Source organism: Ursus americanus, chromosome 9 (genome assembly GCF_024610735.1).
Source record: "Ursus americanus isolate L20-20 chromosome 9, mUrsAme1.1.p, whole genome shotgun sequence".
NCBI classification, from domain to species: Eukaryota; Metazoa; Chordata; class Mammalia; order Carnivora; family Ursidae; genus Ursus; species Ursus americanus.
Window position 1 is genome coordinate 29,016,464 of NC_142135.1, and position 26,148 is coordinate 29,042,611.

General features: G+C 36.2%; 1 protein-coding gene across 1 annotated transcript in view; it reads left to right on the forward strand.

The window, feature by feature from the left end:
* Window positions 1–2,476: 2,476 nt before the first annotated feature.
* The window catches only part of EIF3E (eukaryotic translation initiation factor 3 subunit E), a 43,007-nt gene continuing 19,335 nt past the window's right edge, over window positions 2,477–26,148 (forward strand). The window contains exons 1-7 of the mRNA XM_045805792.2: window positions 2,477–2,631; window positions 8,361–8,475; window positions 9,924–10,041; window positions 12,008–12,050; window positions 13,210–13,314; window positions 18,060–18,185; window positions 18,910–19,034. Coding sequence (XP_045661748.1) covers window positions 2,542–2,631; window positions 8,361–8,475; window positions 9,924–10,041; window positions 12,008–12,050; window positions 13,210–13,314; window positions 18,060–18,185; window positions 18,910–19,034 — 722 coding nt within the window. The 5' untranslated portion in view covers window positions 2,477–2,541. The remainder of the gene's footprint in view (window positions 2,632–8,360; window positions 8,476–9,923; window positions 10,042–12,007; window positions 12,051–13,209; window positions 13,315–18,059; window positions 18,186–18,909; window positions 19,035–26,148) is intronic.

The window sequence follows — 26,148 nt, forward strand, 5'->3', positions numbered from 1 at the left end:
GCATCTTATTCTCTCTGCTTCTCAAAAATGCCCTCTGTTCCTTTTTTGGCAAGTTCCCATACTGCTACCTGCTTGCTTTCTTCCTCTGCCCCAGCTCACTTCTGCTGGAAGCCTTGGCTACTAGTTCTTTAACTTCCTCTTTTCCTGTCTATATTCTATTACAACTTTAGTCTCTGGGCTTCCAGGAAACTTTGTATCTAATTTATAATTTAAATTTTATCATAGGTATATATGTATGGGAAAAAGCATAGTATATACAGGGTTTGGTACTGTCCATGGTTTCAGGCATCCACTAGGGTTCTTGGAATGTATCTGCTATGGATTGGGGGGGGGGTCTACTGTACAAGGTTACATGCATGGTAGTGGTAATAACTATATCAACTGATCCAGAATAGTATCTTAATTTGCATACTACACATCACCACTCGGATATCTAATAGGGATTTATTCTGTCTGAAACAGAATTCCTGATTTTAGCACCCAGACCTATTCCTTTACCATTCTCCCCCCATCTATTGGTCACCAGTGGGAACCCAGTTTCTCATGCCCAAAGTCTAGGAATCATTTTTTTTTTAATTGAAACTTTATTCTGAGATAATAGATTCACAGGCACTTGTAAGATCCTGTGTATCCTTTACTCAATCTCCCCCAGTGTTAACATCTTCCAAAATAATAGTACAGTCTGGCAATTCCTCAAGTGATTAAACATAGTTACTGTATATCCCACCAATTCCAACTCTGGGTACATAACCAAGAAAACTGAAAACATATGTCCACAAAAAATTTGTACACAGATGTTTACAGCAGCATTATTCATAGTAGCCAAAAGGTAGAAAACAACCCACATGTCCATCAATGGATGACTGGGTAAACCGTATGTGGTATAGCCATATAATAGAATATTATTTAGCCATGAAAAGAAATGAAGTACTGGTCATCCTACAACTTGGATGAATTTTGAAAATATTATGCAAAGTGAAAAAAGTCAGACGCAAAAGGCCACATATTATGATTCCATTCATATCAAAGTCCTGAATAGGAAATCTATACAGACAGAAAATAGTGTTGCTAAGGGCTGGGGTAGAGTGAACATGAAGAGGAGATGAAGATGAGGTTAGTGTGAGATAACAAGGCCTGGATAGTATTAAGCATATTTAAGTTTTAAAAGTCACTCTGGCTGCTGTGTGAGAATAAACACAAGTGGAAAAGAGGGGGAGAAAGGTAATTAATGAAGAAGTTACTCCAAAAATCAAAGCAAGACATGATGGTGGTTTGGACTGGGGTGTGACTTTGGAGGTGGTGTGTGAACTGACTGGATCCAGATATGCTTCACATATTAAGACCAAAGGGTTTGTTGGTGAATTCAGTGCACAGTGTAACAGAAAGAGAAAAATCAAAGATGACTCTAAGGTGTTGGGTCTGAGCAAATGGACAGATGGAACTAGCACTCGCTGAGATGGAGAAGAGCCCAAAAAGAGCAGGTTTTGAGAGTTACATGGGGGAGTTCGGTTTTGGACATGTTAATATTGAGATATTGAGTAGCCAGACAGATTTTTTCGAGTCTGAAACCGGTTAACTAATAGTCTGTGTTGGTGCTATAATTTGGGAGGTGTCAATGTATAGACTGCATTTAAAGCCCTTAGGTTGAATGATATCAAGTACGGTATTGACTTATACAAAGGAGAGGTCCAAGACCCTGAGGCACTCCAAAATGAAGAGGCCTGAAAGATGAAAACGGATTAGCAAAGGAGGCTTCAGAGCACTTAGAATAAAATCCACATTCCTTACCTCAATCATGACTTGGCCCTTCTCAACGTCTTTCACCTCATTGTCTAATCACACAGGATAGTTAGCTTTTGGAATATACCAAGTACTTTCCCATCTAGTGGCCTTTTTGTTTGCTAAGCCATCCACCAGGCCTGGTTTTACCCTGGCTCCAATTTTAGTCGCTTCCTTCTCTCACTACAACTCTTCGTTAAATTGTTACTCCCACTTTTTTCTCTAATCCCTCTAATTAAATAGACCCAGCCCGACCACCCCCACCAAATTATGGCTCTTACTATAATATAAAATTATTTCACTTGTTTCCTGTCTAGAAACCCGTCCCACCTTGATTTAACAAACGATTACAAAACGATCACTATATGCCAAATAAAACCTCAGGTATTCCTTCTCCTATGCAACTTTCCGGAGAGCAGGGGCCTCATTATCTTGTCCTCTGCCGCATCCCAACATAATCGACAATCCCTCAGAAGTCAGTTCTCAGTTTTCAAAATTTATTAGCGGAACGGAGAGCAGGACACCGGCAAACTTGCCAACATAAGAGATTGCACCCGCGGCTCCGCCCAGTCCCAGAGTTGCCTAAAGGAAAGGAAGACCCGCACGCATGCGCCTTTGTTCTCTGAGCGCTTCGGGCTGAACCCCACCCCTTTCCCTTGCCGTGGTTAACCACTGCGCATGCGCAACACGGTCCTGTCTGTACGTTTGTCGGCACTATCAATAAAGTTTTAGTGAGTACAGACTCCCTTTTTACTTGGCAAGATGGCGGAGTACGACTTGACTACTCGCATCGCGCACTTTTTGGATCGGCATCTAGTCTTTCCTTTGCTCGAGTTTCTCTCCGTAAAAGAGGTGAGGGGGTCTTTGACCGCGAGGAAGGCGTGGGAGTGCGTGAGGCGCGGGACAAGGCCGAGAGGTGGTGGCGATAGCCCTAGGCCTGACACACGTGTGAGGCGGCCGCGAGTTTGGTCCTGCGTCGGGCAGTAAGGATCTGCTGGTATTTTAGCGTCGTCCCAGCTAATTAGCAGCGCAGAATTTGGTTGTGAGGAGAAGTTTGGTGACAGCTGGCAACTTAGGGGAGAAGGAGGTCTCTGCTTCACTACTGGAGGTGGCAGTGCTACAGGGACTTCCGCGTCAGTTCCTCTCGGAAGTTGACCGACCATTCTCCAGCTTCTCTGTAGTAACGCTTCCAAAAGCAAATTGGAGTGTTATAGATTCTGGTTTTTCTTTTGGGAACTGTGGGAGGAGTGTGCTTGGCTTTGTGTTTTTGTTTGCCGGATCTTTGGAATAATTTTCTTACACTTAAATACCTAGTACTTTAATTTACATAAAGTTGTGAATTCTTCGCATAGAGTTTAACTGGTTTTTAAGTAGCCACTTCCTAGAAGCGTGGCATATTTTTGTCGAATGGGGACCACCCCCCCCCAAAAAAACACGCCAGGACAATTTTTTTACTTAAAAGTGGTTTTCCGGTGTGTACAGACTTCGAGTAATCTGAACGTTAACATTCATTTAGCTACTCAAGATACCTTGAATTAGCCTGTGGTTCTGGTACCTCATTTCAAAATGTCTCAGTCCTGAAAGTTTTGAAATATTGGGCTGAGTTATACCTTGAATTTGTTGGGAAATTGATACATTTTAGTAATTACAATAAAGTAATGTTAGTATGATGAAGGGATTCGATTATGGGCCAGAAAAGTAAATGAATTCTGTATCTGAAAGCAGGTTACAACATAAGCCTACTTAGGGAACTCTAGATTTGGAGAGTAGATTTGTGTGGCTCAACAAAAATAAAACAGAAAGGCTCTGCAAATAAACATTAAATTGTTCTGATAACTTTTCAGATCTTCCTGGTAGTTACTGTTCATTAGACAGATATAATCCTCAAATTTATCTGATCCTTTTCTAAAGACATAACAGGACTCTTAAAGTAGTGACGTTAGTGAACAGCAAAGTTTATTTTCAGTGAATTTCAGGAATGTAAAAATAAAGCAATATAAAGCTTTATCATGAGAGGATATGGTTTTTTCTTGATTTTTCCTTACGTATGATGTGCTTACACCTATATTTTGGAGCTTGTATAAAACAGTACATTCTGCCTTTTTTCCTTTTCTGGATGTGTGAGGATAATTCACCAAAGATCAAAGAATAAAAAGATGCCATATTTGAAATCCTTTATCAGCTACTTGTAGAAATGCTTCTAAATCAGCCAAAGTTCATATTCTTGTAATGTCCTCTTTAAAAGGGTTTTGTTTTACAAGGCAGATAGATAAAAGGAAGGAATATGTGAGTGTAAATTAGTTTTTCATAGGGTAAGACCAAAACTATGAAGGGCAACTGAGAATCAGTGGAAAATAACTGCTCAATGCTTGTCTGTTTGTAGAGAATGTTGGTAGGATGGCTGGAATACACCAAGGGGAAGACAGATGCTGGAGTATTTACTTAGCAGTTACTAAGTAGAGGGCAATCATGGAATCATGTTAAATCCAGGATAAAACCCAGACTTCTCACCACTGAAAAACTCACCTATCCTTTAGAGGAGATAAAGGTCTGTAATTACATACGAGGCAAAAAACAAATGTCAGAGAAGTGCTGGCAGAGTGCTATCAAAATTGAAGAGATTCTATTCAGTGGGCAAAAAGGACTTGGAGAGGATAGGGGTTTTTTTTGTTTTTTTTTTTTTGTTTGTTTGTTTTTTAATTTGACAGAGATAGAGACAGCCAGTGAGAGAGGGAACACAAGCAGGGGGAGTGGGAGAGGAAGAAGCAGGCTCATAGCGGAGGAGCCTGATGTGGGGCTCGATCCCAGAACGCCGGGATCACGCCCTGAGCCGAAGGCAGACGCTTAACCGCTGTGCCACCCAGGTGCCCCGGAGAGGATAGGTTTTAAGTTGAGTTTTAGATGGTTAGGATAGAGGCAGTGATCATGATTCATAAGAGTAACAATTTGATGTGTTTGTAATATGTTGGAGAATATAAGCTCTATGAGAGCAGAAACTTTGTTTTGTTCTCTGCTGTAAAATAGAGTCTGGCATAAAGACTTTTAATGATTATTTAATATCTCCGCACTTCAGAGCTGTTTCTTTCTCATCATAAGTAAGCCATTCTCATGCATAAAGTGTTGATACTGCCACCAATCTTACGGGGTTAGAAAAATTACATGAGATAGTGCATATAAAGCACTTAGCCTTCTGGGACAAAGTGAGTATTCCTGAATATTTTCTTTTAGGAGGCTAGGCCATCCTATGTGAGAGAGGAGTGCGGTTTTGAGGAATGAGGTAAGGAATGGAAATGGGGACTGAGAAAACTGACCAAAGTATAAGGATTGGTAAGTGTGGATGGCCCAACTGAGATCGAAAATCATACATTCATGGGGCACCTGGGTGGCACAGCGGTTAAGCGCCTGCCTTCAGCTCAGGGCGTGATCCCGGCGTTATGGGATCGAGCCCCACATCAGGCTCCTCCGCTATGAGCCTGCTTCTTCCTCTCCCACTCCCCCTGCCTGTGTTCCCTCTCTCACTGGCTGTCTCTATCTGTCAAATAAATAAATAAAATCTTAAAAAAAAAATCATACATTCATAAGAGCTGATGACAGTCACTCTAGCAGTGGAAGGTTATTGGAGTAGAAATGTCTGGAGGTAGGCTTGTAGATCTATGTCATTTAGAGATGGATTGCTGATCAGCAGAGAAAAGCACAGATGTGATTCAATACCATTATTGCCTGCTTTTGAAATATTTTATAGTCGTCCTTAGCAGAACATAGAAGACAGATGACTTTTTTCCAGAAATAAAGATTGACATTGAATTGTGTTTGGTTGGAGAAAATGGGTGGAACCCATGATATTACTAATGAGAAAAATCTTTGAAATAGCTGAAAATCGTATCTAAACTAATGTGGAAAGTGACAACCTTTAAAAAGCGTGATATAAAATTTAAAAAGAACAAAAGGTATAATGAAGTATTTTAATGGTAATGGTGAAAGAGATGATGAATTTAAGTTGAAATCTTAGAGATGAGGTACCAAATGAAAATTGTGGAAAGTTGTGAGAAATTTTAAGATTTGAGTTTCTTAAGAATCACCAGAATGGATGTTGGATTTGTGGAGGATGACAGCAGGAAGAGAAGTCAAAAGAATATTTTCTTTCTTTTTTAAAAAAATTTTAAAGATTTTATTATTTGACAGAGTGAGAGAGCACAAGTAGGGGGAGCAGCAGAGGGAGAGGGAGAGGGAGAAGCAGGCAGGGGATCCTTTGCAGGGCTGTGTCCTAGACCCTGGGATCATGACCTGAGCCGAAGGCAGACACTGAACTGACTGAGCTACCCAGGAGCCCCAAAAGAATATTTTCAATCTGTTAAAATGTCGGAGCTGTTTTCAAGAGGTTGATAGACCAGGGATTGGCAAACTATAGCCTGTGAAGCACATAACAGCCCTCTCTGCTCATTTTGTATCGTCTGTAAGCTAAAAATAATTTTTAAAAGATAAACATTTGCAAACATTTTCAGTTATAGAACACTAACTTTGTACCCCAGTTAAGTGAAATAGTTCCGCCCCCCAAATTTCATTCTTCTCATTAGTAGATCTTTTTTACAAAAAAGTTTACTCCATTATTTTTTATCTCAAAAAGAAAAGAAATTGTGGAAACTCTTACAGTATTTATAAATATTATCTTTGATTTTTTTTTAAAGATTTGTTTATTTTAGAGAGCTTGCTCACAAGAGAGCACCCGTGGGGGGGGGGCGGCAGAGGGAGAGGGAGAATCTCAAACAGATTTCCTGCTGAGCACAGAGCCCCCTATGGGGCTCTATCCCAGGACCCTGAGATAATGACCTGAGCCAAAACCATGAGTCAGATGCTCAACCAACCACCCAGGCGCCCCTAGTTTCCTGCTTCTTGGCTTAAAAGTCTAGAATATTTTCTGTCTGCCCTTTATAGAGTAAGTGTGGGTATAAGGCAGAATTTAGGGAAGGTGATATAAGCAGATAGAGATTTAAGAGGCCAGTAAGATCTGACGGCTGAGGAGCAGTGCTTTGAATCTATAATAGATAGAGACAGTACAAATTAAAAGCTATTAATAGGGTGACAAAAAGAGGTTGGCATGCTAAGGAAAGATGTTTTCACAAGATTAGGTTTCTATAAGGTACACTGAAAGGATGCCTCGATTTTTTTTTTAAGTAAATTTTCTAATCAAATATAACATTCATACAGGAAAGTGCCAAATAGAAGCACCTTTTTTCAAAGTGAACCCACTTGTTTGACCACCATCCAGATCAATAAATAAAACATGACAAATATCCTAGAAACCTTCCTCTGACCCCTCTTAGTCACTACTCACACCTCCCAAAGGTAAGCACTAGTCTGATCTAGAATAGTTTTGCCTGGTTTTGATTTTACATATATGAAATTAAGCATTGTACTGCTTTGTGTGACTTATTTCATTCAACATTGTGAGAGTCATCCAAGTTGATAGAATAACTGTAGTTCTTTGATTCGAATGCTGAATGTTAATCTTTTACATGAGTGTATTACAGTTTATCCATTCTAATGTTGATAAACTTGGCTATTACAAGTAGTACTGCTATGAACATTCTTGGAAATGTCCTTTGAATATATGCACCCATTTCTCTTGGGTATTGAGGAGCAGAATTACTGGGTCATAAAGTATTTTAGATTTTAGGAGATAGAAAGAGTTTTCCAAAGCAGTTGTACTTCTGCCAGAAGAGTAAGTGTTCAGTTATTCTAAATCTACACCAACATTGGTATTGCCCTTTTTTTTTTTGTTTTTTTTTAATGTGGCTTTAATTTTCATTTTCTGTATGATTAATGAAGTTGAGATATTTGGTATTTGTTGGCCATTCGGTTATACTCTTGTAAGTGGCTATTAAATTTTTTTAGCCATTTTCAATTCTCTCTCTTACTATTTTGTAGGCGTTCTTTATGTATTTTGGAAGATACAGTTTTGATCTCATGGCTCTACCATTTGATCACCTTCATTTTTTCACAGACTTTGAAATGTGGAATCTTCCTGCATTTTTCTTTCATTGACACAGTTAAATTTAGTACGCAAATCTTTTGCTAAAGCTTTAGCTTGATGACTGCTAGTTAAAAAAAATTTTTTTTAAACTTTTACTATCTCCTTGAATACTATTGTATAGGATCCTTACATAATCGCTCATTGCTCCAAACTTCACATTTATGTGAGTTTGCTGGTGTATCTATTGGTCCTTGTCCTGTGGGTTAAATTGTTTCTTGAAATACTTGTAAAAACTTGATATGACATGGTTGACTTAGAGAATGGGTGCTAGTTCTGTTTCAGCAGTTTGAATGGGGAAGGATTTTAAAGGGTTCAAATGATTTAGTGAAAAAATAGGTGGGGGTAGATAGAAGTCCACCTCAAGGAGAGATGAGTAGGTATCGTGTGGATGTGAGACAGTAAGAAGGTAAAAAATTTGAGTTGATTCCTAATTACCTGGTGTGGCAAGGAAACAACTATATATACTTATCAGTAGAGTTGGTGTGGCTGCTTGTCAGTTTATTGGGGGAGAACTTCTACATATTCATCAGAAAGTAATTTTCTCTTGCAGATATATAATGAAAAAGAATTATTACAAGGGAAATTGGATCTCCTTAGTGATACCAACATGGTAGACTTCGCTATGGATGTATACAAAAACCTTTATTCTGATGATATTCCACATGGTAAGTTTTGTCATTTGGAACTGCAGCTTCTCATGAACTGAGGATGTGTGTGTTAAAGTTTTGTGATTTATAAAAGAGCTTTAGTCAAAAGTCTTTAATAACTATTTGAATGGTTTAAAAGTTCTCTGGATGACGGGTAATGTGAAGGTTGCATGTCATCTAAAGTATGTTATTTTCTCACCACAAAAGGTGTGAAACTACTTGAAAACATGATTTTCAAATATGTTCAGTTCATAGTAACTATCATCAAAATTGTGCTCATGAATCAGATTGTCTCCTTAGAATGATCTGAGAATGTTGTTGTTTTTGGTCTGCTAACTTTTTCAGTTAGCATCTGTGTGCCTTAGAGTTTTCATCTTGAAGCGTCTGGGTATAGCCAGGGTTCTCAAAAGTATTGTCCCCAGTACCAGCATCATCAGTTCACCTGGGAGAGCTTGTTAGAAATGCAAATTTTGGGGTTATACCCCAGATCTACTTAATCAGAAACTGTTGGCTGAGGCCCAGCACTTAAATTGGAGAACTACTGTGGTATGGTGTTTTTCAGATTCTTGTTTTCTATGGGAATAGATGTTCCTTTAAAACAAGAAAAAAAAGTTTTCCCATAGGTTTGAAAAATTTTGTATTATTTCTCTTCTGAACATGGTATTTTAAAAAATCCTAAGAATGCTTTCAATAGAGAAATACAGTTTACTTTCTTTAAATTGACATTTTCCAAAATTTGCTCACATATACCCTTTTATGTTTGAGAAGCACTGTTCTAGTAATACTTTTTAATGTATTATACAAATTATTACACTAAACATAATCACCTCTTTTAATTATAGTAAATGACAGTGGCTTTTTAAATTTTAGTTTGTGATGAAAAAGTTAACTATTTTATAGTGAAAGTTTAAAACATGCCTGCAGGGTAGGTTATCTACAAGTTTTCTCTGACTCTTCATGATGCAGTAGAAAGAAACTAGAGCTGGGTTTGAGAGATTTCAGAATTAGATTTATAGCGAAAAGAGAGATTACTGACTGGATTTAAATTCCATTCAGCCTAATTGAAAATCTGTAGTAATATGCAAACCCTCTGAGTCTGTATTCAGAAACTCTGCGATAATATTCACTTGAGGAAATTCAGTGAGAATAAATATAAAAACACTTGGAGTGAAGTCTCTGAAATATGGAATTAGATCATTGTTTCTTAGTATCCACCCCTCCCCAGGCAGTATCTGTATATTCCTCAGTTTTCTTTAAGAGTGAGAAGAAGATTCCCTCTTTAGTGCCTGTGCACTGCTGGAAAGGAAAAAATGGATTTGGGAGACTTACTGAGTTGGTAGTTCCTGGCATATGGATATATTGGGGGTAAATAAATTCAATTTAAATAAATTGAAAAATTTTCAGAGATATCCTCATGGTGAACAGTATAGTTTAACATTAGAGTACTCCTTTGCATTTTTAATTAGCTTTGAGAGAAAAAAGAACCACAGTTGTTGCACAACTGAAACAGCTTCAGGCAGAAACAGAACCAATTGTGAAGATGTTTGAAGATCCAGAAACTACAAGGCAGATGCAGTCAACCAGGTAACCTCCCTTAATTTGAAGTCTGAAAATTCTCTTTTCTGGATTAAGACAAATGTTAATTCAAATTTTATCTAATATCCCATCATAAAAGTTCATGGCTTAATTGATTACTTTATCTGTTTATCTTATCCTTATGGTGTAGGGACCAGGAGTTCCTTAATAAATATTAATACTAATTTTATTTTTAACTTCTTTACCAGTTACCCAAATCCAATTATGCTGGAGCAGTTTTGCCTTTTTCCTCTCTTCCCAGGGAACATTGGCAATGTCTGGTTACATTTTTAGTTATCACCAGTTGAATGGGTGCCATTAGCACCTAGAAAGGGGAGGCCAGGGAGGCTGCTAACCATCCTGCAATGCATCAGACAGTACCCTACCCCCCAACAAAGAATTATCCAACCCAAAAGTGTCAGTAGTACTGAGGTTGACGTACCTGTGCCTGGGCAGTACCAAGAGGGAAACCTGAGCTCACTTTATCACTTGGCTGCGTTCTCCTCTATCCTTCCAACTTCATTGCCCAGCCCAAGAAGGGAGGGTAGTGTAGAGCTGATAAGGTTATTTTATTCTTAACTTCCTCTTAACTAGAATTAAACTTATTGCTTGGTTTCCAAAGAATGCATGTTGCCTCATTCTGACTTAATAACCCTTTGGGTTATTAGAAATTCTTTAAAACAAAATCTACTAAAATTGAATATTGCCATTGTGGTAAATAAATCTCAGCTGCCAATGTATTTACTAGAGAAATTGCTGAAGATTTTGCCATGATGTTGTCTTTAGTTCATACAATATGTGACCAAAACAAATTTTTAGAGAGATTAGCTCCAAGCTTCCATTTGTGATTTGGGGAAGTGTTATCAGATATTTTTAAGCAAAACAGCAAATACTACACGATTATTATATCATATCATATCATAATGTAATCTGCTACATTACTAACTACATCATGTTATGCTATATCTATCTATCTATACTGACACACATATGTATACCCAGATAGCTATATCTTAACAAAGCAGTCATCTATAACTACACATGTATGTGTATGTATGTGTGTTGTACTACTTATTACACTTAGAATAGAATATAATGACTTAGACTTTCAGTTCACATTAAGTGCCCATAGAGGAACAGCTGAAATAATCTGGCTGTTAGGGTACAGCAGGAAATTTAGAATTTAAATTCTAAATTTAGTCTAGTCACTTAAATACTAGAAACTAATGTTATTAGAGTATGAATCAAGATGAATGTAGGTTTATTCACCAGTTATTAGAGAAGACTCTTTGCAGTTTAATAGGCATGGCATTGAGATAAATGAAGGATGGAATTGTGTTTTAAAAACTTGCAAAGGAATAACCTCTTCCTGCCAATTCCTGTTTTTAAATTTCATTGAACATATAACATTGTACTTCTCATAATTTCCCAGAAATACCCAGTCAACCAAAGGACAATGATTATGTACCTATTCAGTATTATAATATGCCCATGTTAATTTTGGTGATAATATATTCCCTCCCATTAAATCTGCAAGTAAAATTATGCTCTGGAAAAATATGCCACAGCATTCCCTCTTGATAACCATAAGGAAAAAAAAAATTTTTTTTTTTAAACTGCCCAGTAAGTGGGTCACTGTGCCCATCTATCACTTGTTCCTTGGTGTCTTTATCATCATTTTCACTTTTACCAGTCTGGCAACATCTTAGTTATGCAATACCAATTTAAGAAAAGTTCAGTTGGGTTGACACTGATAGGGATAATAACTATATAGAGTGTGTGGCATAGATATGTAAGTTAAGCATAATTGATTAATTTTGTGGCGTTTTGTTTATTTTATTCTGGAAGTCTTATGTCTAGTGTTTAAGTATTAAGATATTTAAATGGCTTTGTGTGGGTAATAGGATAAACATTGGATATGCTTATTTTGTTTTCTGTGACCTGTAAAATACAATAATTTTTGTTTCTAATTAAGAGATGGTCGGATGCTCTTTGACTACCTGGCGGACAAGCATGGTGTAAGTGGTATTTTAAAAATTTTCTTTAGTTGTCCTGTTTTAATAAGGCTAATTAAAGAATAGTGCTGCATAGATAGGTTCGAGGCTTGACAAGAGTATAATTTCTAGATTAATTTATTAAATACAAGACTTGGTATGTTTTTGAAACTTCAATTTTAAAAAATTGATGTTTTTGAAACTTCAATTTTTTAAAATTGATGATGGGAAAATGAGGTGCTTATACTTTAGATCATAGAAATTTTCAAAACTTTTTTACTTTTTCTAGAATAATCAAGTAATAGGTACCATTTTATGTTTCTGATGGATTAACAAATAAAGATAGAACTAAATTTGAATTAGAAATGCTTTGAGCAGTGGTAGAATTAAGTAATACTTTGGCTGCCTTGTGGAATATGATAGTTGTTGACATTATCAAGGTCTTCATAAATCCCCAATAAAGGAATTTTATTGTAGACTTCCCTAGTGGTCTCCCAGTCTCCTTTCCCTTGTGTTAACGCAAAGCGTGAGGATTTGCATATAATTAATTCTTCACTTGCATTCAAGTTTTATTTCTCATTTAACAGTTACTGTAACAAGAGGTTTGCTGACCACTGTGCAAATTATTCTTTCTGGTTTCCATATAGAATGTTTGGTGTATTTGATAATGGTCTAGTTTGTAGTCCTTCTCTTATATTTCTTTACTTTCACCTTGCTTGCTTTGCTAACTTAAAAATTGTCTGTAATTTGGGGGCCAGCTTTCATAGAGAACTGAAATTTACTGTATATGTTATTTGTACAGAATCACAAAACCTTATAGGGATGCATGCGCTTGGTAGTTGCCTAAGCTCAGTCACTAACTGAGAGACTCACACCTTACACCTTTTCCTGCAATTCAAATTCTCATTGCAACGAATTAGGTATCGTTACAGTTCATAACTCTTTGAGACCAGAATTGTGAATGATAAATCCATCAATTGCTAATGTGTGTTTTAAGAGTCATGTGTTTTTGATCATGGTTTTTGTTTTATTTTGTTTTTTTTGTGACACTTGGGATTCACTGAGAGACTTGATGTCTGGGGACATTAAAGGAGTAAATGGTTTGAATTTTAAAACTCAAAGTTAAAAATAGAACTGATGCTTTTTAAAAATTTTTTTACTTTTTTTTTTTTTTTTTTTTTAGTTTAGGCAGGAATATTTAGATACACTCTACAGGTATGCAAAATTCCAGTATGAATGTGGGAATTACTCTGGAGCTGCAGAATATCTTTACTTCTTTAGAGTGTTGGTAAGTAAATTTTTTTTTCTTCTCTCAGATTTTGTAGGATTCCCTTGGTTTGTGAAAACGTGTATATAGATTTGAATCTGTACATAAATTTTCAAGAATCCTTGGTGAAAGGAGAAAAACTTTCCCCAGCAAAGAACAAAGAGAAATAGGAAAGCTTATATCAGGACCTCAAAATTTGGAGGGAGATTTAACTTGTCCTTGAAATCCAAAAGTAGGAGCTGCTAATTTGTTATTTTATGTGTAATTGTATGATTAGCATTAGCAAAATTCTTTCATGTAATCAGTTTGTTACATTACTGTGTAGCACAGTGAGCAGCACATTGTGGATTTTTAAATATTTGTTGAATAAATCCATTTCTAATTTCAATTAAATATCTTATGCTATCTACATCCCTTTTTGTTTCAAACAACTATGAAATTATAATATTTGAAAAAAATTATGCCTTATTAGTAAATTTTTTCCATTTGCTTTCAACCTTAGCTATTAGAAAATAAAGCTCAATGATTTTTTTTAATAATGTAAGAGAAAGGTGAGTTTAAATTGTAATATTTTAGAGCAAATTTCTAAACATAAAGAACCCTGTTTGTTATTTTCATTTGCCTATTTGACAAATTCCTAGATTCAATGCTTTTGTTTGGGAAAAAGGAAAATTGCATGAAGCCAAAGAAAAGAATCAGGCTTTCAAATGGAAAGGTTTTTTTCTCATTCTGCCTTCTGTGTAGGTAATTGTATTAATGCCTTCTAGAGTTATCAAAATGCCCTTGTTTTAACTAGCTTCTCCTTTGAGAAATTATAATTTGTTACTCACTTTGGGTTAGTAAGCAAGTACCTAAGTCTCTGATTTCTCTAGTTAATTAGATGTTGGGAAATGACCTCTTTAGACAGGGACTTATTGTTTTCTAACCTTGGAAGAGTCTGTTTCTTCTGTCTCTACTTTCTGGAGCCTTTATTCTTTTAGGCCCATATGCCTGCCACAAAGAAAAGACTTACGTCTGCTATCTTTGGTTGTTTTCTAGGAAATTAAATTTTCCTTTTTGGGGGAGCAGGGAAGGGGAAGAGATTGGTGTTTTATTAATACAGCTAATTCCTACACTTAAAAAGTACTTAGCTTAATTTTTTAAATCTACCATCCTTCCTTTAAAAGGAAACAAAGATTTTCAGTGTATTTTGAAGTTTGATTTGAAAAAAATTTATTTTTCTCTTGCTCCCATTTGTGAATATTCTTAATTTACAGATTAGCTGTGGTTAGCTTGCAAGTGCATCGAAGGTAATCAGTGATGGTAAACTTGTAGTGGCTTATCAGAAAATTCCATCAGTTTTACTTTGAATATTATGAAGGATTTAGGAGAGCAAAAGTTGATTACTTTGGAAATGTAAACAGCTTAAACCAGGATTGTAAAATCAGAAGCCTGATATGATTACAGGTACATGAAAAGAGTTGGTTATTCATATCATTTGTTAATGCTGGGAGTGAATTTTGAGAATGAAGATTTAGTGTCATGTTAGAGTTCTAGCACAGTAAATTTATTGTTGCTGGTCAGTGAGTGAATGTGCCATTTTGCTAAGACATGGAAACTTAAGGTAACTGCTGGAAATCCAGATATTGAAACTCTTCTAGCATATCCACCCTTGAAAGCAGGTTGGTATGAAGAGCCAACTGTAATGACATGGACTTGAGCCAGAGTAGTACGCATGAACCTTTGGGGGATTAAAAAACTTGCTATGCTGCCACAAAAAGCTTTTGAATAGAATATAACATATTCTAGTTTGAACAGTATATTACATTTATGTAGTGTGGTTTTATAATTAGTCTAAAAATTCCTACAGATGATAGGTATATATACTTAAAGGTTTGTGAAGTTTTTGTTTCCTTTTTTTAAAATATGAAGCTCCTAGTTTGTTCCCTAACTTAAAAAAATTCTCAGTTTTAAGCTTTTGCATTGCCTAACAGGTCTTGTGTTGGAATTCAAATGGCATTTGGTTAGGTGATTGATTACCATGATTTGAACACAAAAATCAATGTTTTACATTAAGAGTTGTCAAAATATAGTGATTGGATAGTGCTTAGAAATTATGTGAAATTTATTTTAAATGTATGTCCCATCTGTGTGACAAAATATTGGAGTTGGCATATTGATAGGGGCTAACCAAGCTAAGTTTAAAACAGTGGATAATTTTACTTCTCTTTTTCTTTTGTTTACGTAGGCACTACCATAAAATCTATGTATTTGTTCACAATCTTGTTAATAGCAAAGATTAAAAATCCTGAATTGGATTTGGGATAAATAATGTCCATGTTTTACTTATTAGTTATTTACTTTTATTTTTTTGTAATAGCCTTTTTTTCATTTCTAAATTCTTGTCTGGTGGTTGGTTATTCTTTTAAATCTATAGTTAGGGAAACATAAGCTATGAAAGAACCATTGTAAGTATGATCTGAGATTAGAATTTGACTCTCCAGGTGACCTATTGTAGGTCAGTGTTGTGTAAATTAAAGCTGTGTGACCCCAGAATCTACCTTTATTTTAAAAAATTTGATGGCTTTTAGAATACATCAAGGAGTGTTCACATGCATCCTATTTGGTTGTGTTCTAAGAAATGCATTAATTTGAATGACATGGAGCAGAATTGGTAGGAATTTTTGAATATTTTTGTTTTAAAAGTTACTACAGAAGTAAATAAAAGGGATTAACACTGTATTTTAATTATTTTGTTAAAATCTGCCCTCTCTGTCCCTTTGGTCTGACTTGAAAATATAACCCTTTCCCTCATCCAGCAGCTATTTGAAATAAAAGTGATTTTAAGATGCTAGAACTTTTGGCGATCATATTTTAGTAGCGTGATTTTTGTTGTTGTTTTCACTCAGAATTTAAAATTTATCTCCCGTAAGTACATGCCATTTTACTTAAAGCTACTTTTCCTTGACTCAAGAAAGCTTAAGTAATGATGACTTTTGGAAGCTTTGGGATCTTGGTTGAAGTTTTGGGTTTGATACGCCCTGTTTGATAATGTTGGTGTAAAAGATGTCCGTTTCATATCGATTTTCAGATACATAATTTATCACATTTTAATGTCAAACTGGGATGTGTCTTGAATTGGTTGTGGTTTTAGAAACATAAATAAAAAAAACTTACAGGGGTGCTTGGGTGGCTCAGTTGATTAAGCGTCTGCCTTCGGCTGAGGTCATGATCCCAGGGTGCTGGGATCAAGCCCCGCACTGGGCTCTCTGCTCAGCGGGGAGCCTGCTTCTCCCTCTCCCTCTGCCTGCAGCTCCGCCTACTTGTGCTCTCTCTGTCAAATAAATAAAATTAAAAAACAAACAAATGAGACTTCTAGTTTTTGTCTATTACAAAAAAAAATGGCCACGAATATTGAAATACAAGTCTTTTTTTATGGACATGTAAGAACCAGTGGTTTCATGGATATGTTTCAAAACTTAATTTATAAAGTTAGTGTCTGTTTATTAGAGTTTGCTCAATGTTATTCAGTACATTAGAGTTATATACTACCATCAAAGTCCTTAATAGGTGTTTTGGGTTTTTGACCCTTATTCCATCAGTGGCAAAAAGGTAGGTACCCTTAGTCCTCCTATTTTGTGATTTAGATTGTGGTATAAAATTTATAGATTTTGGGGCACCTGGGTGGCTTAGTAGTTAAGCATCGGACTCTAGGTTTTGGCTCAGGTTGTGATCTCATGGGACATGGGATTAAGCCCCACCCCTCCCCCTTTTGGGTTCTGCTCAGCTGGGAATCTGCTTGAAAGATTCTCTCCCTCTACCCCTCCTCCACTGTGCTCTCTAAAAATAAACAAATAAATAAACATTTTTAGCTTTCATAATTAGAAGTGTAATTTTGGGCAAATTACACTCTCCATACATCAGTTTCACCTCTTTAATTAAAATGAGGATAAAAAATATTTACCTTTTATAGTGTTTCTATTAGGATTTTGTGAAAATGAACGTTTATTGCTTGGTACATATTCCTTTGATAATTATTAGTTGCTATTAACCAGTAGACATGCTTTTCTCTCTCCCTCTAACTCCTTTCATTTGTGTCATAATTTGGATTTCTTTTTTAAAGATTTTATTTGTATATTAGCGTGTGAGAAAGATCACTAGCAGAGGGGAGAGGTAGAGGAAGAACCAGACTCAGGAGCCCACTCCCAAGACCCTGAGATCATGACTTGAGTGGAAGTCAGATGCTTAACCGTCTGAGCCACCCAGGTGCCCTGCATATTTTTTGTTCTGAAAATAATGCTTTTAACACTGGTGCTGTATCCTAGTTTTAAGTTAACTCTTTCTGATTTAGACTGAATGTCAAAGAGCTAAGTATTTTCCTTTTTATTATTTTTAAAAAATATTGTATTTATTTATTTGACAGAACAAGAGAGAGAGCACACGAGCAGGGGGAACAGCAGGCAGAAGGAGGAGATGCAGGCTCCCTGCTGAGCAAGGAGCCTGATGCAGGGCTCAATCCCAGGACCCTGGGATCATGACCTGAGCTAAAGGCAGATGCTTAACTACTGGGCCACCCAGGCGCTCCGAGCTGAATATTTTTAGTAAATTAAGTTAAATGGAAACAATCAGTTTAACCAGTGTGATCCAATAAGGACTTAGATAATTACTGTTTGATCTAGAAAGCTACAGGTCTTTTAGTAGGCTAGGTGGGTATGTAAGGTATAAAATACACAGTATCTTTTTTTCCTGAATATTCAGAATATAATTAATTATGATTGCTTAAACAGGTTCCAGCAACAGATAGAAATGCTTTGAGTTCACTCTGGGGAAAACTGGCCTCTGAAATCTTAATGCAGAATTGGGATGCAGCTATGGAAGACCTTACACGGTTAAAAGAGACCATAGATAATAATGTGAGTTATATTTTTCCAGGGTTATTCTCTGAAATTTTTGTGTATCCTTCATACTTTCTGATAAGGAAAAAGCTGTTTACTTTTTTTAAAAAAGGGGGGGCGGGGGAGGGGGGAATGAAGGGAAAGGAGAGAGGGATGGAGGGAGGGAGGAAAGGAAACAAAAATGTTCAGATTAGCTTTTGTTGACTTGACATAAAAATCACGGTGGGTTAGTGGGTTGACTAGTTTCACTGAATCTCCTTGAAAGAAACTGTTGAGATTTTTTTGGCTCCTAGAGAAGAGAACTCAAGTTTTCATTTCTCTTATAGCTACTGCACCTTTTTTATTTGTACAGTGAAAATGGCATAATACTATTAGTGCCACCTCAGTGATAGGTCCTCAATAAAGTCCTATGTAGAAGATGGCAGTTTTCACCTACAATTGTCTAATAAAACAACTTACAGAGTATTTAGTCCATCCTTGCTTTTAAAATGTTTTCTGAAATGAGTATAATTTATGGCTTCTGTAAAAATGGCTTAGCAGCCATTATTGACTCTTTCTCAGATCAGGAGATAATGTATAATGCTGAGGTTCGTGCAGAGGGTCTAGGGAATAGGACTTAGATCATAATGGCCATAGAGCATGCCTCAGAAGGTTCTCATTTTTAACTAAAATTCTGAGATCAGCAATGTTTATTCTCTTTCCTCTTTCTCCTATTTCCTGTGTGTATTTTTTAACCCTGTAGTCTGTGAGCTCTCCACTTCAGTCCCTTCAGCAACGAACATGGCTCATCCACTGGTCTCTGTTTGTTTTCTTCAACCACCCCAAAGGGCGTGATAACATAATTGATCTCTTCCTTTACCAGCCACAGTAAGTTATTTCACTGTATAATTCTGGCTTTCATTATATGAAATTACATGGATTTTTTTAAACTTAAAAATGTACTTCTAACATTTGAATTTGTTGTCAACCTTTTTTTTCCCCTTGTACGTGGTAGATTAGCTTTTTAATTAAAAAAGTTTACATGGAGCACATGGTGGCTCAGTTGGTTAAGTGTCTGTCTTTGACTCAGGTCATTATACCAGGGTCCTGGGATCGAGTCCCACATGGGGCTTCCTGCTCAGCGGGGAGCCTGCTTCTCTCTCTCCCTCTGCCGCTCCCCCTGCTTATATCTCCTTCCCTCTCTCTCTCTCTCTCTCTTTCAAATAAATAGACAAAATCTTAAAGAAAAAGAAAAAGCTTACATGTGACTCAAGTAAATTATTTGAAAAAAGTGTACGTTAAGCCTGTTGAAGTGCTATTTAGTGTGCTTCCTATGCGAGCAGAATAGGCATCATGTAGAATCTCAGGCCTTACCCTAGAACTAAATCTGCGTCTTAACAAGATACCAGGTAATTAATACATTAACTAAAGCTTTAGAATTAGGGCTCCAGGCCAGATTACATGGAAGAAATATATAAGTCCCAGAATCCTTTATATCATTATGCTCAATTATCCACTAGTAAATGAACTAGATTATTCTGTTGTTAGCTACAAGTCATTTTTAAAAGTTTATTTTTCCATTTGAGCTTAAGTGCCTTTGAATCTTCTCGTTTCTTATTTGATTAGAACAACAGAAGACAGAACTGCTTGGTGGAACACTTCAGATATTTGAAGATAATTTTTCTTTATCTCTTCTTTCAGGCTAAATTTCTATGGTTTTATCAAATGCGTAATTTTTCAGACTCTTAAGTATTTGGTTGCCCTTCTTAGATAACTGCCAGTTTAGCCACAGTCGTCTTAAAATACGGATCTTCAAAATTCTAGGATTGTTACTTGAGTTTTCTAGATTACAGGGGCAGTGTTAGCTTCTTGACCTGTATGTGTGCATATTCTATAAACACAGTTTAAGATTGGAATAACATCAGCATTTGCTTCATGGTATGGCTTATATTGACTATATTATTAGCTAAACTTCGTATGAACATTCTTGAGCCATACTTTTGTTATACGTTAACCTAAATGAAGATATAGTTGTTACATTTCACTTGATTTCTGTTTATTATTTTCTGTTAAATTATGATTTTAACATTTTTCTCTAAAATGCTTATATATTTTAAGTTATAAAGGTATAGCTTAGAAATAGATGGTGTAATACCCTTCTGAATTAAAGTATCAGTGAAGATTGAATAACCTGTTTTTAAGTTGTTTTGTAATTTTCAGAGTCTTGAAAATAATATCTATGGCAATATTTTTGGATAGGTTGATGAGATAGTCTAAACTGAGTCACATAAATAAATGTGACTTTAATTAATAAATGTATTTTAATGTCCTTTAACTGCTCGTTTTAATAAGATTTTTAAGACTCTAAAATATTTGACCTTTTCAGTGAAGTTGTTAACATAATCAATAGCACTTTGAATTTAAGAGAAATTTAAGTTATTAGTGGTAATACAGATGAGAAATATCCAGCCAACTGAGAATGCCAGTAATTTTTTTTTTAAAGATTTTATTTATTTATTCGACAGAGATAGAGACAGCCAGCGAGAGAGGGAACACAAGCATGGGGGGTGGGAGAGGAAGAAGCAGGCTCCTAGCGAAGGAGCCTGATGTGGGGCTCGATCCCATAACGCCGGGATCACGCCCTGAGCCGAAGGCAGACGCTCAACCGCTGTGCCACCCAGGCGCCCCGCCAGTAATTTTTTTTTATGGAGAATCAGGGAACCATTTTTAAATGGTGTGTATTCTGTTCTCGGCATTAAATGCTAAATATTCCCCTGACTCTGGTAAAAAGAAGCAATTCTAACAGAAATAGGCCTGCTTTATTTTTTATATTAACATTGCAGTGTAAGTTCAGTATTAATGTATGTAGTCAGTATTGTAATGACATGATACCCACCACCAAACATAGGCAGAGGGGGTTTTCTAACAGGAAATTGTATTTTTCTTTCCTTGAAAAAAGAAAAAAAAAACCTACATGGCATTAGGTAAGATAAAAGACAATACATGATCTTTGCATCCCATTTTAAATATAAATGATAAGAGGTGAAATTTTATAATTAGCATTGTATTTTTTTGTTAAGAGATATCTTATAGTACTTAAGTTTGCCTTCTAGATTCACTTTATTCACTAATGTGTACATAATAGCCTCATTCTTTTTTTTCTTTTTTTAAGATTTTATTTATTTATTTGACAGAGAGAGACAGCCAGCGAGAGAGGGAACACAAGCAGGGGGAGTGGGAGAAGGAGAAGCAGACTCCCAGCAGAGCAGGGAGCCCAATGTGGGGCTTGATCCCAGAACCCTGGGATCACACCCTGAGCTGAAGGCAGACGCTTAACGACTGAGCCACCCAGGCACCCCTGTATATATACAGTTTTTAAATTGTATTTGTCTAGTATATGTTTTGCTGTTTGCTGAATGCCATGATAAATTGTTTATAATCTGAAAAATTATATAAATCATAGTCTGTATGTTGAGTTAAGTAAAAGGCTAGTGGGAAAGATGAAAAAAAATTGTACACTAAAATGAGATCCTATGAGGGTGTAATATTGGTTCTGGGCTTTAGCATAGTAAGCTGAGCAACTTTATTTGGCAGTATCTTAAAAGGTAGATTTATGAAAAATAAAGCTGAACCAGCCTCAGAAAGACTGATTTATAAAACCAGAATGTCATCAGTAATTCATAATGACAAGTGTAAGTGGTAAGAGTTCTGACCCTCTTAAGTTTAACACATAGGAAGCCATGTAATAAAGAGAAGGTTGCTTTAAGAGTACTTGGAATCAGAATGGGAAGGTAATTTGTGACTGGACTGTTAATGGCACCATCAGGTTAAGCTGGCCTAATGTATCTATCTTCACAATAGGACTATTGCACTAGGACCAGATAATGAATATTTTTTGGCTTGTCACCATAAACATTTGGACGGCCATTTCCGAGATTTGCTTTTTTACTTCCCTTTTCATGATTCCATTGCAGATCAGTACTTCTGCCTGTGTTCCTTCCTCCATCCCCCAGTCTGATTCAAATATGTTAATATCTTTTATCAAGTTCTCAAGTCTTCCTCATCTGGTAGCTTTTTCTTTTCAGAGATTAAATTGATTCATCTCTTTCTGCTGTGGTGCATTGTTTATTTAATCTTCTCAGGGCAGTGATTCTTGAGAGGTACCCTTTTGAGAAGTACTTTTATGCAACCATTACATTTTAGAAGAGGGTTTTTTATTTGTGATACAATTAAAATCTCATGCAGTAGTTGAGACACACCAGTATTGGATGAAACTGGAGTATCCAGGAAAATGAGTAATAAATCATTATGAGAAATTTGGGAATGTCGGTTGGTAAAATAGCTATGTACCTGTTTTTAATGTTAAACTATCTATGCATCTTATAGAAAAGATGTTTTCGGAGAATTTTAAACAGGAATTAAGGATATATTTCTCAGTATTTATGGAGATAAACCAAACATGTATTCAAATGAAAAGAGATTAACAGTAACGTTAGTATTTTGTCTCTGTCCTGATTACTAAATTCTGTAAGATTGTCTTAAGAGTTGATTGATAGCCTCAAAATCAGTTGGGGGAGGAAGAGCCTATTCTGAATGAGCAGATTTGACCCAGGCATTGGCGTGTAACACCTGGCTGTAATCCTGACACTTAGGGGATGGGTTAAGGGTAAGGACAGCTCTTCCTGAAGTAAGCCATAGGAACCATTAGGAGTTGGCTTTCCGTGATACTACTTACTAGTAGACCCACTCTCTGTGTTTTTTGTAGTTACATATGTATTTAGAAAGGAGCATTAAATTTAACAGGTTCCTTGAATATTTTCAAGTAATGAAAAGAAGCATGTGAGCAAGAAAAATAAAAGTATTCAAACCCACTGTGAAAATTCTGTGGTACAATACAAGAGGGGGACAATATGGATCAATTCCTGACAACCTTATGGCTTTATGAAATTTAAAAGGCATATAGAATATGTTTAATTAATTAGTAGAACCATTTGTTATGGGCACTAGAAATACAAAGGTAGTTCAGTTGAGATTGCAGAAAGTGTTAAGATAAAAATCAAACTGGGGCGCCTAGGTGACTCAGTGGGTTAAGTGTCTGCCTTTGGCTTGGGTCATGATGCCAGGGCCCTGCTCAGTGGGAGGCCTGTTTCTCCCTCTCCCTCCGCTTGTGTACTCTCTCAATCTCTCTCTCTCTCTCTCAAATAAACAAGTAAAATCTTTAAAAAAAATAGTTGAGAAAATTAAAAGAAAAATATTTTGTGACATGTGAAATATGAGACTACAGTTTTAGTGTCCATAAATTTTTGTGGGAACACAGCCAGGTTCATTGATATATATAGTGTCTTCGGCTGCTTTTGAACTGTAAGGGCAGAGTTGAGTTGTTGTGACAGAGCTCTTACAGTGTTGTACTCTTGTTGCCTCACGCTGCTACTCAGTGCATCATGAACCCCAGTGATGCCGTGCGGCAGTTACACCTGGCCGATGTTTCAAGGGCCCTGTATATTACCATACTGCAACACTGGATTACCAGTGCAGACTCATCATGTCAAAACAAGAAAAGTGAACTTCAGATGTGCTTTTAAGGCACAGCGGAGTGGTGATTATTTTGTTTGAATTAGAAAGCAAAGCATTGAATTGACACTATAGGTATGTTGAAAGAATGCAGTTTAATTCACATTGCAAGATTGTAAGCACTCATTATAATATTCCAACTGACAGCAAAGCAACTATCAGAAAAATTAGGAAATTTAAAACAGAATATCTCATCATAGCAGAATTTCCTCACAAAAATTAAAATGAGGCTTCAAGCAGGTAAGTTTCTGAGTAGCTCTTGTTCAGCCAGATAGGGAAAGCCACTTACCAATGGTGATTCCAAATCATGTTTAGTTGCAGCAGCCAAAGAAATAATGTCCAGAAAAAATAAACTTGTTTAAAAATACTAGCTCTTTGATGAGAACAGTTACTCAGAGTTGAAGTTATCTGGAGCAACGTCAGTCAATTAAAAAACAAGGCACATGATTTTTAGTGATTTTCCTTGGCTCTTGAGGAGTCAATAGATGTTACCAATGTGGCTTAGTTGTTGATTTGAGGAATCAGTGTTGGATTTGAAGTGCCTAAGGAATATGCCATTATGTCTGTGTGGAGCAGCGACAAGTGAAAATATTTTCAAAATTGATCAAACACTCATTTAATACAACCTGAAGTGGAATCTGCTAAGATATGTTTAAACTTGGTGGCAAATATATGTGGAGGGAAAAAAAGGCTGTTCAAAGCCTATGGTTATTCATTGCATTGTTCATCACCAGATCCTTTGTGGAAGATACTTGAATCTGTGGTGTATTCTCTCTCTTCTTTCTTTTCTTCCTTCCTTCCTTCGAAAGTGAGCAAGCTGCGGGGGCCGGGGGCGGGGGGTAGGAGCAGAGGGAGGGGAAGAAAGAGAATCTTAAGCAGGCCCCACACCCAGCGTGGAGCCCAACACCTGTGTTGATCTCACCACCCTGAGATCTTGCCCTGAGCTGAAATCAAGTGTTGAATATTTAACTGACTGAGTCACCCAGGCACCCCATGTGGTGTATTTTTGAATCATTTTTGTCAGCAGTGAACTTAATTTGCTGCTGTGGACTTAGCTGTTACCAGTCCATGAATTTTTATCAGAAGTAGAATATCTTGGCTTTCTCTACTTAACGATAGTTGGGTGGCTTAGCTTGGGGCAAGATTGAATTTTTTCTGAATGAGAAAAATTGCCCTTAAACATTATTATCAAGCCTTGGGTGGCTCTGGAATTAACTTTTGCTGTAACTTGTTAATGTTTCTTAATTCACCCTAAAATTACAAAACAAAATAGTATTTATATGGAAAACTGTATTGCAGTAGTCACTTTGATGACAACTAACATAGCATGAATAGCAAGTAATGTCCAGCTGCTTTATATGTTTTCTGTTCTTTCACATGGTAAAACAAGAAAGGAGACCTTCATTCCCACACAGATTTATAGCAGATATATTTTTCAAGCTCAAATTATAATTCCAGAAAGTTTTAGACCTCATTGTGAATACAAAGGAAATTTCCATATTTCAAAATTCACTTAACCGTGCTATTGAATTGGAAGTGATTTATCTGTAGTGTAATGATACCCTAAAGGACAATATCAAAAGAAGAATTTAACAAGAATTCTAGAATGCCTTCCAGGTGATAAATATGATAAATTAAAATCATATTTCTATCAATTAGTATCAGTTTTTGGTAGTACTAGGTTCATGAAAAACATTTACAAAGACTGAGTATGTAAATTTTCATTACAGAACAGCATTAACAGATAAACATTTGCAATAAATTTTAATGTTAGGATCTCTAACTTTGAATACAGTTAAGCAAAATTATCCCCAGTAGATAAATTATAAAAAATCATACTCCACTATTAATATTTTGGGTTTTATTAGTTAAATATTTTGGAAATTTTTTTTTCCATATAAGTACCTGTACAATATTCTCAATTGTGCCTCCTGGCCTGCAAAACCTAAAATATTTATTATCTGGCCTTTTACAAAAGTTTTGCTAGCCCCTGCCATAAACTCTTGAAAAGAGTGGGATATGATTTCCCAAGAAGTTATCCTCCATTAAAAACAATGAAGATATAGGTGATGCAGTGATATAAAGCTAGGATAAGTAAAATATGTTTAACATCTTATATAATAAACTTAGTTTTTTAAATCATATGGATAAGTTTATGAGTTCCAGAAATGCTTACTAAAATTACTTACTTCACAATCCGTTTTGAGAAAAGCAGTCGTCCTTTCCTGTGCTTGTGCATGAGATCTCTGGCAAGAGAGTAGTGAGACAAAGAATTATTTGAATGAAGATTGCAATTTAAAAATTTCTGCCTGAAACTCAGGCTTAATTTAGTTATTTTTTCCCAGAAATTAGTTTATTCTTGAGTGAGTGTTGATTCTTTTTATTCCCTGCCTTGTTTAGAGGGAATTTAAGGAGGGACTAAATATTTTTA